The 13176-nt window shown below is 29.7% G+C and overlaps 1 protein-coding gene across 7 annotated transcripts in view; it reads right to left on the bottom strand.

The window, feature by feature from the left end:
- Positions 1-533: 533 nt before the first annotated feature.
- The window catches only part of LOC108686316 (tetratricopeptide repeat protein 39B-like), a 16948-nt gene continuing 4305 nt past the window's right edge, over positions 534-13176 (bottom strand). The window contains exons 1-11 of one of the 7 annotated variants that reach the window (XM_018191566.1): positions 11004-11257; positions 6974-7025; positions 6881-6909; positions 6378-6558; positions 6129-6261; positions 3866-3998; positions 3694-3793; positions 3554-3619; positions 2740-3461; positions 2276-2509; positions 534-999 (exon numbers count right to left, since the gene is read on the bottom strand). In XM_018191566.1, the coding sequence (XP_018047055.1) occupies positions 807-999; positions 2276-2509; positions 2740-3461; positions 3554-3619; positions 3694-3793; positions 3866-3998; positions 6129-6261; positions 6378-6558; positions 6881-6909; positions 6974-7000 (1818 nt within the window). In that variant the 5' untranslated portion in view covers positions 7001-7025; positions 11004-11257 and the 3' untranslated portion in view covers positions 534-806. The other 6 variants (XM_018191564.1, XM_018191568.1, XM_018191569.1 and 3 more) reach the window with 6 other exon arrangements.

Below are 13176 nucleotides of genomic sequence, written 5' to 3'. Positions count from 1 at the left end.
AAAATGTCATAACTAGTCTCGCGCTCTATTCTACTATACATTATTATAAATATAAATATCTTTTTCTAATAACTTAAATATAAATTTATATTTTACAATTTGATTTTTTTATATCAAGCGCATTATTTTATAAAAAAAGATATATAAAATATAATTTTAAAAAATTATTCGAAAAGGTAACATTTCTTTGAATTCATTTTATTTCATTCACGCAATACCTGATCGCGTTCGTGTATTTACAGTCTCTACTTGTAAGATAATTATTTATAATCTTTCGCCAATTACAATAGAGCAATCACAGATCACATTGGAACTTCGCCGATCTTCCATAAAAGAAATAATTTGTATATAGATAATAATCCCATACTATTATAAGTATATTCAATAATTAATCGCCACAAAATATACATCCGATCCTTGTAAAATCCCGCAAGAGCCTTTATATTATATTTTTATTTCTCCCACACAAAATATTATTTATGCATTAACATTATAATCACTACAAAATATTATTTTTATATGTTAATAAATCGTTGTTCTCTTCACGAAAGAAAATAATTTATGCATTAATATTAAGCGCTAGAAAATGTGCCCAATCTTTGATAAATTCCTTGGACTCTACAGAGAGCAAAGCCAGACGAAAATTACACACAAGGTCATTCGATATTAGAGAAGAGTTATAAACAATCGCCCAGTTCATTTTTGCAAAAAGAGTCCTCGTCATACGTACAATATGTTGTTTAGGAAGATACAAAAGAATTTACAATACAAAGATAAGTAGATTACTGATATGTTTTACAATGTTTTTATGTTTTAATTTCGTCGGCACTTGGACCGGCGATAATAACGCTATTATTGGCAGCAATAGCCGTTTCCAGCAGATGATCGTTTCTGTGCTTCTTCATTGCATGATTGTTGTTCTTGCCGGTCAATACCATTAAATCCGAATGTATTCTAAAGTGCAATCTAGATTCTAATAAGTAGCCCGTATAGTTTTTTCTGAAATTTAAATACAATTATAATTTCTAATGTAAAATCTATGTTAAATGTATAACGTAATATCCAATCCAATCAGCAGACAATGTTTTTTAAATGTTTTTTAAACATTTATTTCTTATTAATTTTACATTATTTTCATGATTCGTTTTCAAAATTCATTAATTTAACGTTTATTTAATGTTTATTTTGAATTTATTTTATTTGAAATAATGGTTTGAAAAAACATTTTTTAAACGTTATTTAATGTTTATTAAATGTTTATTTTTTCAATTTCATTTGAAATAAAGATTTAAAGAAATATTTTTTAAATATGTGTTTAACGTTTAAAAAATATGTATTTTACATTATTTATTCATTTAAAATGTGGTAATAAGAAATATTTATTTCACGCTTATTTAACGTTTAGTAAATGTTTATTTCACATTAATTGTTTGAAATAATGATATAAGGAAACATTTATTTAATGTTTATTGAATTTTTTTTAAACGTTTAATAAATATTTGTTTTTTGTTATTTATTTATTTAAAATATGATAAAAAAACATTTATTTAACATTTATCTGATTTATTATATAAATATTATTTTCTAAAACTCAAATAAAAAAAACGGGTCGGAATAAAATAATCACGGAAAAGAAGTTACAAACATAATATAATTGCGTTAAGTGTACCATGTATGGATATATCAATAAGAATGTGCATCGATAATTATAAGTAATGTGACGGATGAGATACAAGACTCATAACCCCGAGGTCTCAGGTTCAAAATCCAGCCGATAAGTGAAAAAGATTAAAATATAATTAAAAATTAGGAATGCGTTCCGAGTTACACATGAAATGCGTGATAAATCATTTAGCATTTGTTGTTTACCAATTAATAAAAAAGGATAAAATACATCATGTGCTTCATGCGAAACTCGGAACGCATCCTTAGAATTAATTAATAAAATTAGTTGTCTAATTTAGGTTGTCGATGAAAAAAAAAAATTTTTTTAATTCTACATTGTTATTTTTTTCTAATTTTGTTCAAATAATTTTGACATTAAAAAACGTTTTTTTAATGTTAAAAGAAATATTGCTTCAAATGTTAAATAAACGTTTTTTTAACGTTAAAAAAATATTTCTTTAAACATTACAATGTTTTTTTAATAAAAAAAAGGGATTTAATTTTTTTAACTTAACAGGATTATTATTTTTAACGTAAAATATTTAAAAATGTTTTTTAAATATTTTTAAAAACACTTTTAAAAACATCGTCTGCTATTTGGGAAACTAACTTAGCGTCTTCCAAAAAGCCTATAGCCAGTTGAGTATCACCCTGATCTCCCGCCAATAACGCTAATTCCACAGTAGCATAGGGAAATAAGTACGTGTCCTCTTTGACAGACTTTTCTAATTGTAAAACTTGTCGCAGACATTCCTCCGCTAGTAAAGGATGCTGCATTTGTCGTAGACAAGCGCCTTTCAATAGCAATAAGAGTGCTTTGTTGTCTGCATCATAATTACTTTTCCTGCACAATACATATTTTTCTTATTATATAACAAGAGAAAAAATTAAAATTGATAAAATACTTGCTGTATTTTGTCTTTTAAATGTCCTTCGAATATATGTATAATTCGAAAAGATTTTGGAAAGTGTTTACTACAAATTTTTCCATTTGAAGCCATATATGATTTAATCATATATTTTATAATAAGCACTTATATTAAAATAAAATTTAAAATCGTTGACAAAACTTACGAGACTGTTTGGAGTTCCCTCTCCTCTTCTTCTATCCTCTTGAATATATTTAACAACAGGTCTTGCCGTTTGCCTACTATCCTGAACAGATTCCATACGTACATAAGCTCAAACACGGGCAGGACTAGGTACTTTTTTTGTGCGAAATAACGCTGAGTCTTTGAGATTATAAACTTCTCCATCGGTAACGATTTGCCAGCAATACGCTGCTTGTAGGTCGGTGCCAGCATCATTAGATTATCGACCAGTTGTTTCTCCTCACTCCAAATTGTTGGTTTCTGCATAAGCAGGATTGCCGCCTTTTGATACAAGTAGATAGTGCGCGACCAATTGGACTCGTTTACCAACATCGTGGCGTACGTTGCCGCATTGCTCCATTGCTGTAGCGAACAGTGCGTCCACATTAATTCCCAATAACAGATATGATGGAACTGTGGCCAAACATTCTGACTCTTCCACGACTTTATGTACCAGTCTATGCATTCCTCGAAATTGCCTCGCGTGAATTCTAGCCTTCCTTTGAAAAACAGGAACCACACACCGTTCGGATAGAGGCTCAATTCTTGTTCCAATACTTGCTCACACCACTCTAGATCGCCGTCCGAATGACTTAGCACAATGCAGACTATCAAATTATAGGACAATAGAGTCATTACACATAGGATTTGTCGCAATCCTCTTCTTTCACCATAGCCTGCTTTCAATTCCGTTAGACCGTATTCCTAACGATTAAAATTTATAAGTAAAACTCTATGCTTCTCGCATTATACTATATATAGCTAACATATAATTATATGACATATCCTATAATCACCTTATCGCCAGAGAACCCGATAAATTCTAACAATTTAATAACACGCGCTGGTAATAATGAGATCATCTAGAACAAAGTTTGATTTAATAAAAAGTATGTAATAAAAGATAATATATATTGCAATAAAAATATACAAATACCAAATTGAACGCGCCGATGCCCATGCGAACGCCACTCTCGAAATGCACTTTATGAATGTCGTTTTCCCACTTCCGGTTTTTCAAAATCGTCATGCATTCTCTGCAGGAGATAATAATTAATTGTTAGAGAAATAGAAAATCGACAATAGCCGTTCCGTTGTGACTTATTTACTTGTACGATAGAAAACAGGTACGAATTTTCAGTCCTGCCTTGACAAAGCTGACCAAAGTTTCATCTTCCACAAATGTGAGCATCGATTTTAAAAGGAGCGACTCGGCATAACAGAGTTCCGCATGCACCTCCTCTGCAAGATTAATCCTCGGTCATTCCTTTCATGCACTATATATGACAGCTATGTCCGGGTTAATGTTATTATACATTGTAAAATTGAATCTTGTAAAATATATACAGGATGTCTGATAATTAACGATAAAACTCGCAAAGGGGCAGAATGGACTAAACTGAGTTGAAAAGTTCTTAACCATTTTGCAATTTTCGCATTAGTTAATAAGTTAATTATTAAAAATTGCCGAATATTGGTCTTCAATAATTTTTTACTCAAATACTATCAACTTTATAGAAAAATAGAGAAACAAAAATTGTTTATTTCCTTCTTATAAAGTTCTGAAAATTTTTTCAGAATTTTTTAATATCGTATTTTTTCACGTTGGTAAAAATAGTTGCCAATAAAAAAATGCAGTACTAAAAAGTTGATAAAAAATTTTAAAAAAATTCTTAGAGCTTTATGAGAAGAAAATAAATAATTTTTGTCTCTTGCTATTTTCATAGAGGCCTTTTCTTTTCAGTTTAATACATTCTGCTTCTATAATTAACGAGAGTTTTATCGTTAATTATCAAACATTCTATATATATATGTCTTTCCTAATGAAAATTTTTTTCAAAATCTCTATATATATATATCTCTATATAAGTTTTCTCTATACAAGAATTTTTATATAATTTTATAATTTTCTCACATTTTTTATACGGATTGGAACATTTTTCAGAAAATCTACATCTTTTCTCATATATGTTCTCATATATGTGAATTTTTTATATATATTAATTATGAAATATAATCGTAAGATTTTTAAGATTTTTTTATAAGTATAATTTCTGATGAAATATTATAAAATCTAAAAAATTTTTTAATATTTTTTAAAAATTATGGGATGAGAAATTTCAAAATATTTCAAAATTTACTTGTATAAAAAATTCTGAAAGAAAATGTAAACTTTTCGAATATTTCGAGTATTTCTGAAAAAATGTTCCAATTCGCATAGTATTTATAAAATTATGAGAAAAATTTTCACCAGTGTTGGCAACAATTTTTTTTAAATATAGATCAGAAGATCTCAATAGAATTGAATTTAATTTATTATGTTGTTAAAGTCATGACTTTGTATACAATATTTAAAACTTTAATTATCGTTTATTTCTTATTAAAAAAAGTAATGAGGAGGCGCACCAAAAGATACAGAGATTAGGTTGAATATCACTTCATGTGGAAAGTTATAAACGCATTGTGAAATCGTTACAATTTTCCACGCAAAGCAAAATTCTACATGAGTTTACAATTTTTCATGACAAACAACGTTAACATTAATAATTTATAACCTTGATTGTATTGACTTTTTGTTTTGAGTTTATCGATAAGTATTTTAGACGATTGTAATCAGTACGTATCAGTCAATAAGTTAGACAACATGTAGAGATACATGCAATCAAATATTTCTCGCTATATGAAAGTATCATTTTATACATTATTTTACAGAATTTTTATTGAAAAAAGTACATAATTGAAATGAATGGATTAATATTTTTCTTATATTATAAGTTCTATTTTTTACAGTATAAGTTACTGAACGATCAACATATTAATTAAAATTTTTTGCATACGTGCTATATATATTTTATTATTCTTTTAATATATTAATTTCACTTAAATTGGTATATTTTGCAAAACTCGTTTTATTAATAATTTTTTAATAAAGAATGGCTGACAACTAAAATCTTTTAAATATTGTTCAGAATGATGATTTTGACAATATACATATATATCAAGGTCAAGACCATTGGAGTCCTTTAATCTTCATTTTTACATTTATAATTTCTATTAATGCAATAAAGGATTTATGGTAATTGCAAAGATTATAATATTGTAGATTATTACATTCTATTATATTAATACGAAGGCTAACAGGCATGTGTTATATAAAATTTAATATATTATTGTTAATATATTATTGTTAATTGTTGCCATAATATTTTTTATAAATTTAAATCTACAAATCATGTTAAACAAATGCTTCAATTCACTTGTTATTGAAAATGCTATTACATAAATTTGACGTCATGATTGTTAGATAATACTCGTTAAATAATAATCATTGCAGATATTAGTGTTGTTTTAACTATTACATGTGTAGATTACCGTTCGTGTAAGCATCATAGTTAATCTTCTTGACTATTTTCCCAATGTTCTGCGTAATACTGATATGCTTTCTGTGTTTGGAACACACACTCATACACTGTTTCAACTTTTCTGATGCTTTCACGATGTGTTTCTGAAAATTACACATAATACAATTGTTAAAGAAGATAGATTTCGCACGGCTCTAGTACGACTAAATAAAAAAATGCTTGAAAAACGTTGCAGGAAAAACGTTAAATATCGAAATACTTGTTCGAATGTAAGAATCGCCTCCAGGAATGCGAATACGCTAGTCCCTAGAGAATGGTACATGCTGCTATCCGCCCAAGGCTCCATGATTTTTTTCGCTTCATCGAAGTCGTTGTTAAAGAAACAGTGAATCGCCTTTTTCGCTTCCATTATCGCTGTATCCAAATCCATAGACGCGAGTCTAGATAAAGATTTTGCAAACAATTTTGCAACGTTAAAAAAAGCACAATAATGCACATAATTATGATATGCATTATGATCATGGAAATCTCAAGCAAGAAATTATTAATCTTTTTGAAGAAAAAGAGATACTTTAACCAGAAATAACATACAATAATACTTATCAATATAATAACGATCAATATAATACTAACATATAATAATACTAACATACAATAATAATTATCAATATAATAACGAGTTTTTACTCTTTAATAAAAAATTCACAAAGCAAAGAAAAATCTTTTACATAAAATAATATATAAATGACGTCTAATACGTACTGTGGTAATGATTCCTGAGCATCTTGAAACTGAAATGCATATAAATTATGTATAGTTTTACAAAAACATAAATTGACTCAATAAAATATTTACCTCATCATCGCCTTCAACGTCCGACATTTTCAGTTGGTGTTAGGAAATCGTTCTGCAAAGATAACATAATTTTGTTACCTTTAAAAATTGCTCTTATTAAATATTCAATGCACACGTATATATTTATTAACATTTCTATCTTAAATTTTGTATATATTGAAAATTTATCGGACGTTGTACTATTATTATACTGTCTTAAAAATTTTGAAATATATTACGGAAAATGCGCGCATTCTAGTTTTACATTAAAGAGAAACGAGCAAAATGAAATTAATGAAAAAAACATTGTGAAAAATATTACATTTAGAAAGTTGGACGATTTTAAATTAAGTTGCTTGATTTTAAATTATATTTAGAAAGTCACGAAGTTAATAATCCGTTAAAACAGCATCAACAGTAATCTACGGAAAAATAATTTCCAGTTTTAATAACTTGATGCGGATCTGGATATCGATAATATATATATATATAAAATCAGCTGATAATATAAGTACGCGTGGTGAAGTAAAGTTCACTAATGCTAAAAAATTATTTCAGAGAACCTGGAGTTTTTCGCGAATATGAAACACATATAGAAATATTCAAGAAAATATCACTTTGAACTAATAAACAATAACTAACTAAGATAAAATAAACGTTATCTAATAATTAGTAAGCAGCAATATAAATTATATGGATGATTATAGACGATAATGAAAATGAAGATAAGAAAAACGAGCAAAGAAACTTTGTCTACACAATCATATTGAAATTTCACGCGAAGTTTTTACAAAACGGTGTTCTTGCCTCACAATCTATTCCGTGATAAATTTAATTTCAAGTTCGTCTCAATCTATTTGCTGCTGTATTTATAAAACATATATGTAAAAATAAAGACGCCGTTGTGTTCGTTTAATTTGCATTCATCGCCACAAGAATCATTATCTAAAGAAATCGATGTGCTTGGACGAAAGTTTGTCTCGCGATTCCAGCGCGTAATAAACAATTTAACTTTCTTATCCTCCCTCCTTAGACTCTGACCAGTTTCACTTCGCCGCGATGCGGCGGCTACGAAATGGGGCTGCGAAGTCTCACAAGCGTTGGGGGAGCAACGAAAGCATAACAAGGTGCAGCATTAAACGGCGATCATCGATATTTTTTTTTTATAAAATCTCCCACGTCAAAACATCCCGACAAAGACAAACGATTCACTTCACGGTTCACATTTCACCTCCTTCGTAAATTGTCCTAATCCCCGTTTCGCAAAGATATTCCTAGCGAAAATAAAGATTGAAGTGTAAGTCGAATGTAAGGACACAGAGCAAACAGGGGAGAATAACAAAAGTGTGAACGAATCTTCTACACTGAGAAAAAATTGTTCATTTTATTAAATTAATTTAGTTTGTCTTTATTTTTTTCAATATTTGACTTACGTTCCGATTTTTATTTTTGCTAGGAATTCCATGGATCTTCAAGTAACATTTGTTGTTCAAATAACATCATGTCTTCTGAAGAAGTCCAAAACACATCCTAATAAATAAACCTCAGTTTATGTTGACGTACAAAGAAATTTATCATTAGCTTAAATTGAATCTTTCAATTAAAAAAATGTTTTTTATTTTCTCCATTTTGAAGAATAAATCTACATTCGATTTTTTTAAACTCGATATAGAATATCTACTAATACTAAAATAATAGTTAATATTAATAGTTAAAAAACGATTCTTTAAAACAAAAAACTTTAAACATGTGTAAAATAGAGTTGTGTAAAAAATTTTTTTTTAATGAAAAGACTGTATTTGAACTAAAATTATTATTCATTTCATCACACATAAGCATTGTTCGTTTTGTCTCTCGGGAACTGCTCGGGGTCGCTCCGAATAAACTCAACGTATTTGAAATGTAGGATTCATACTCTGTACGACGTCTGACATTCATCATAACAACAAACGTTAGACGGATGTCGTACGTACATTTAAAAAAAAGTATAATCAATTTTAATAAATATTTAGTTAAATACTGCCAACTAAATATACCTTTATTAAATATAAAGGTATATTTATTTGATACAAGAAATGTTAATTTGATTTAACAATCATTTTTTTTATTGAACAAATATTTACTTATTGTAAATGTCTAATTGGCAGTATTGAATTAATATTTATTAAATTAATATTTTTTTCTCAGTGTAAATCTTACATTTCAAGTACGCTGGGTTCATTCGGAGCGACCCCGAGCAGCTCTCGAGAGACAAAACGAACAATATTTTTAGCAATTGTAAAAAAGTTAAGAAAAACCGGCGTGTGAGGTTTACTTGAAAGGATGTTGCGTCTCTCGGATAAAGTGTGTGTGATCCTTTCTAAATCGAGGTCTTTATCCACTGTACTTTATCCCTGGTCAGTCGCTCACCAGATCGTTTTAGAATATGAGAATTCGCTCGAAGAGAATAACGAGGACGGCTTTGGATCGCGAAGAGGCCTCACGAAATCGCAACGAAGTCGTTTTTGAGATAGCCGGCAAGGAATGATTTCGGATCTTTCGCACGTGGAAAGTAGACTGTCACGAAGAAAGTATAGGCAGGCTAGACCTACATTTCCTAAACCCGCGCATGGCACATCGTATGAAGCGGAGAAGGCAGAAGAGGAGGAGGAGGAGGAGGAGGAGGAGGAAGAGGAGGAGGAGGAGGAAGAGGAGGAGGAGGAGGATGGAGAAAGCGCGCGCACTCGTGAATCCCGCGGATATTCGAGAACGTGAAGTTTACAGTGCGGCGGTGAGGAAAGTCCGATAAAAACTACGTTATCAACAATCTTCGAGGATGATATCGCGATGCACATTCACGGTGATCATTTTCACGATAAGATCGCGATAAGATGTTTCTGTTTGCGAAGAAATAAAAGAAATAAATAAATTAATACATCGATAAGTGGCGAAAAATTTTTCTTCCCTCCACTGGACGATGATTACCATTTTCTACATTTATATATTACGCTGAAAAATTAAAAGGCAAGGCTAATCGAGATATAATTAGATGCTTAATGATTTAAAGAAGAGAGAATTTTTTATGATGTGTGAGACTTTACACGTCATGTGCACTGCGAAAAAAAATAAAATTACCTAATCAATTTCATTGAAAATGCAATAAAAATCAAGAAAAAATTTATATTTTGTTTTGAACTTCAGAGGATCAAATTCTGCAGAAACACCGAGATAACCATTAATATTTCCTTCTATTCAGTTTATATTGTGCGAGGCAAGAACAAATGAAATTTTGGCAATATATCGTGTAATATAAGAAAATTGAATAACCGATTTTTAATGCAAATTTTGTGTCAAGAATGTGAATAATATATTTTGCAATATTTGTTTAATATTAATTATGTCCATTTCTACCATTTCATTTAATGTAGATTAACTTTAATTTCGGTTTAACTGACTTTTTCTTTTTTTCTAGTTCTAAGAATTACAACAAAATAATGATTATTAATTTATTCCGAGATTAAAGTTATTTAATATTGATAGAAATTGACAGTTCATGAACCTCACATTAACGTTAATAAATACAGTTTATTTCCGTCTAGATATTCGTACAATTTCAAGCATGTCCCGTGTAAAATAGATATAGTTTGCCAGAAAGCAGACTTCAGGTAATATTAAAGCGACGATAATAGTTTGTTGATCATACGCCGACCTTCTTTGCCAGCTTTGTTTCTGAGATAACGAGTTAATTATCTCGTTGAGCTGTTATAGATAGTAACAATAATCCTCGTTTTTAATTCTAATAATTTTCCGATCATTCCCGCAGTTCTCTCGATTACGCGTTCGTAATCGTATGCGTGTACAGGCGCACGTGCACGATCACGACAGGTCGATTTTCATTAATAATTCATCCAAAAATAGAGCACAGTGCGTGAGTACATATCCGCCTCTGCCTGTCTCTCGTTAAAAACGATTAGAACCGCGCACGCGTAGGGCGCGGGTGGACGTGACGAAAATCGATCGTTGTCGTGAAACGAAAACAGGATAGACTAAGTGAGGCAGGCGTGGGTTACACCGTCCTGGCCGTCAGCATCCTGCGTCATCCAGGAACACGTGGGGACACGTGGGTGAATCAATGAACCGATTCACAGCTGATCTAGACCGATCGCTCGCTACGAATCTAAACTGCGGAACGCGCGCTACGAATAGTACGAACAATGCAACGGAATGCGACGGATTTCTCGATTCCTGGTGCGGTCGTCTCCGAACTGTGAAGTCGGCGAACAGCGTCGAAAAACACCGAGAAAGCAATGACGAACGCGAAGCACGTCATGTGCATCACTGATGTACTTGACGCCGACGAGCGATGAGTTCGTCATCGTCGGCGGTGGTGGTGGCAGCACGTGACCATCCGCAGATGACCTGGGCGTCCAGGATCGTAACAAAGGCGAGCCCATCGTCGGATTAGAAGTCTGTACTTCTTTTCGAAAAAATTCTGAATATTCCTATAAATTCACAATATTCCTAGAATGTTATATGAATATTATTTACCCTTTTTATTTATAACATTTTAAGAATATTTATATTTTATAGGGCAATAAGTTGGAGTAAAAATAAATAGTGTTTGTTTTTCTCTGATTTATTTCACTTTAATTTACTGCACCGGTATCCGCCAGTTCAGATTTTTCCTTGGAAAAAAAAGCCACTTATAATTTAGGATCGAAGTTAGAGGAAAATGATAGTTTCAATTTTCAGGTTTTGTTGATACGTCCGCTGGATTAGAATTTTTTTCAAAATGAGTAAAGAATGGTACGATCGATAAATAGAGAATTTCTATTTAACATAGAAATAAAAATTGATCGTTTGATTAAACTTTAGTTCTCTGATGATTTTTCCTTTTCTTGAACCTTGATTTAAGGAATTCAATAAAAGGAATTAAATTAATAATATTTTTGAAACTTCTATTATAAAATTATTATTATATCGGTTACAAATATGAAAAATTATAAAAAAACAGAATCTACGTTCAGTAATTAAAAACTTGTTAAGTTAAGAATATATATATCGAAAATTTGCATTTCAGGTTAAAAAAAAATTAATTCATCAACTTTCTTTTGCGCAAAGATCTAATGTCTGATGACATTTGTTATATTAACCGGAGATTACAAAATATTAAATTTCTTAAATGTATATATAAAAGGCATACAAATAGATCATTGATCCTTTATAAAAAATATTTTCTCTGTACGAATACTTGTTGCACTCACTGTGACTATATGAATATAGCGTATGAACAGCGTTTCGATTTTGGCGCTACAAAGTCGTTCGTTTATAAATCTCAGAAGCCCTAAATCTCAGAGCTTGATAAAATAACTGATACAACTTATTTGAAATAAAAAATATAAAATAGGTTCCAAAAACTTATTTAAAATATTAAATAAAGAAATTATTTAAAATAATAGGGCCCCAAAATACATTTATTTATTTAAAATATAGAATAATTTGTTTAAAAATAACTTGTCTTTTATTTAAATAAGTTTTCGAAGGTTATTTTTTATTTAAAATAAAACTTCGAAAACTTATTTATATATTGTTATGATCCTGTATATATTATGTCTACGGTCTATTGTCTGTAATCTATCGCTACTTCACAAATATATTTTTTCTTCAGATATTTAATTCTTATCTCGCAAATTACATTGTATCACAACAAAAATGTAAGAGACTATTTTGAGTGAAAGAAGCTGAAGACAACGATCAAAAATTTGTCAAAAAGTAGTCTTCTTTAAGGCAATAAATTGAAGACGCCAGATGAAATTACTTGCATTTTATAAACTCTTGAGGTAAACAGAAAGAGTAAAGAGAATACAAAAAATATCCTTGATTCTGTAAAACATATATGCGCATGTACCAGCTTATTTTTATTTAACAATCAGTGAACAACATTAAAATATATTAAAATAGAAATATTTTTTCAATAAAACATTTTTTCAATAAAATATTTGCATTTGATAGAATACACTAAAATATATTGAAAACTCTACTTGTATTTCCTAATAGAAAGAAATAAAATCATATTTACCTCAATTCGACAATTGTTATATAGCCACTGTTTCTAGTTAAGCCATATAATTCAATTTCAAATATATGATTATTTATTGACTATCGACATATAATTAAAGGAGTTCTCGATATATTTTATAAATCGATAATTTTATCAATTGCAAATATTATTTTATTAAAAAATA

This window comes from Atta colombica, unplaced genomic scaffold (genome assembly GCF_001594045.1).
Source record: "Atta colombica isolate Treedump-2 unplaced genomic scaffold, Acol1.0 scaffold174, whole genome shotgun sequence".
NCBI lineage: Eukaryota > Metazoa > Arthropoda > Insecta > Hymenoptera > Formicidae > Atta > Atta colombica.
Note: the sequence above shows the minus strand (reverse complement) of the source record. Positions and strands in the feature narration are given on the sequence as shown.